Genomic DNA, 1,944 nt, shown 5'->3' on the forward strand with positions numbered 1-1,944 from the left:
AAACATGTGTCTTTAGCGAACTGAAACTTATAATTTGTATGGCCACAAAGTTGGCTGACAGATATCAAGTTGACAGAGAATTGAGGAATACCGAATACATTCTCCAAAGTAATATCATCATTCAATTTAACTCTACCTACATATTGAACTGAATTCTTTGAACGATCAGGCAGGTGGATGAAGTGAGGATTAGGGGGTTTGACAAATGAGGTGAATAATACAATGTTTTCACATACATGATTGATGGCCCTACTGTGAATTATCTAACAATCCAAATTGTGCAAAGTTTGCATAGTTGGTAATGCGATCTAAGGGAGTGTTTGCCTTTGCACAACTGGTAATGGGATTTGAGGGAGTGTTTGCCTTCTAAAGCAGCTTAATCAATTCACTCATCATTTCTGCAGTGTTTCCCATAGAGGTGCCCTGCATACCTTCACTTTTGACATCGACATTCGCAGCAAAAGCTCTACCCTTCTTCCTTCGCTCATTCAGAGATTTATACCAGTCACATATGCCATGCAATTGAAAATATGTATATTTTCCATGTCCTAGTCTTCGACAATGGGAGCATAGCAAATTTCCTTTATTTGCAATGAACTTCTTTTTCTGCACATACTTGTCATCATCCCTCTTAGTTCCTTTCATAGTCAGCTGATAGGCCACATTGTTTGTACTTATCTTCGTAGTTGTCTGTATTGCTCTTTGTTGTTCAACGGTGTAAAGCATAGAGAAAGCCTTTTTCACACTGGGCAGTCGATCAAGCAAAAGTATCTGACTTCCTTCATTGTAGAAGGTTTCATAAACGCCTATAAGATATTGTATCAGTTGAGTCAATGAAGTGGGTTCATCAATTTCTTTGTGAATACCACTAGTACAATCTCCACACTTACACTTTGGCGCAAGTGCCAAACAATTGAGCTCATTCCAGAGCTTTGTCACGTTTGTTAGATATGCTTTAAGACTTAAATCTTCTTGTACCATTGAAGACAATTCCCTCTGTAACTGGTAAATTAACGGCCCGTTACTCCACCCATACCTTGTTTGTATCGCGAGCCACAGTCCTCACGAAGTATTAAAATGCATGAATGATTCCACCATCTCCTTGGACATGGAATTGCAGATCCATGATCTCACTATTAGATTAACGAGCCTTCATTGCTTGATTGATCAAGGAGCTGGAGTTGGAAAGATTCATTTCAAAAGAGACGTATATTGATCATTTTCATACCAGAAAGTTGGTGCCATCCAAAGGAGAAGATGTCAATGCGAGCTGCGAATGCCCAGAAAGATGAACAAGCAACATATGCTTCTCATATTGAGACGCAGTTTCACCAGGTCTCTTTCCCATCGTCGACGAAGCTACTTCGTCCTCAATGAAGAGAGAGGTATGCATTGTAGTGTGTATATACAGAGACCTTCACGAAAAAGGCTCTGATACCATGGTAAAATTTGCAGATGACAACAAGCACACAGAATCAATTATCGAAGATAAATTGTAGACATAATACCCTGTTTCTCATTAATTGGAAAATGAAAAAAATGACCGGGAGGGGTTCGAATCCATATTAAACATAAAGAAGAGAAATTGCCTAAAACTGCTGTAACAAACTAAATAAACCCTCCATATTATTTGGACCAATCAGGAGCCGAATAAATGATTCACATTTTGAGATAACCATACCTATGTTCTCACTCCTTTACCAGCTGGGAAGAAACACATTGGATGAATGTGGGTATTTAAGACAAAGTTGTGTGAGGATGGTTCTGTGGATTGTTATAAAGCTCGTCTAGTAGAAAAGGGATTTACTCAGATTGCAAGGGTGGATTACATTGACAACTTCTCCCGTATTACCAATCTTATTATAGTGCATGTGTTCTTCTCGCTAGTTGTTTCCCATAACTGGCCCTTATAGCAAATGGACGTCAACAGCGCCTTCCTGTACG

At 39.1% G+C, this 1,944-nt stretch overlaps 1 protein-coding gene across 1 annotated transcript; it reads right to left on the minus strand.

The window, feature by feature from the left end:
* Positions 1 to 366: 366 nt before the first annotated feature.
* On the minus strand, positions 367 to 981 carry LOC148788056 (uncharacterized). Its single transcript, XM_088880312.1, has one exon. It carries the CDS (start codon positions 979 to 981, stop codon positions 367 to 369), a length of 615 nt encoding a protein of 204 aa, XP_088736438.1.
* Between the last annotated feature and the right edge of the window lie 963 nt (positions 982 to 1,944).

Source organism: Sesamum indicum, linkage group LG5 (assembly GCF_026168435.1).
Source record: "Sesamum indicum cultivar Baizhima isolate 11 linkage group LG5, ASM2616843v1, whole genome shotgun sequence".
In the NCBI taxonomy this organism is placed as follows: Eukaryota; Viridiplantae; Streptophyta; class Magnoliopsida; order Lamiales; family Pedaliaceae; genus Sesamum; species Sesamum indicum.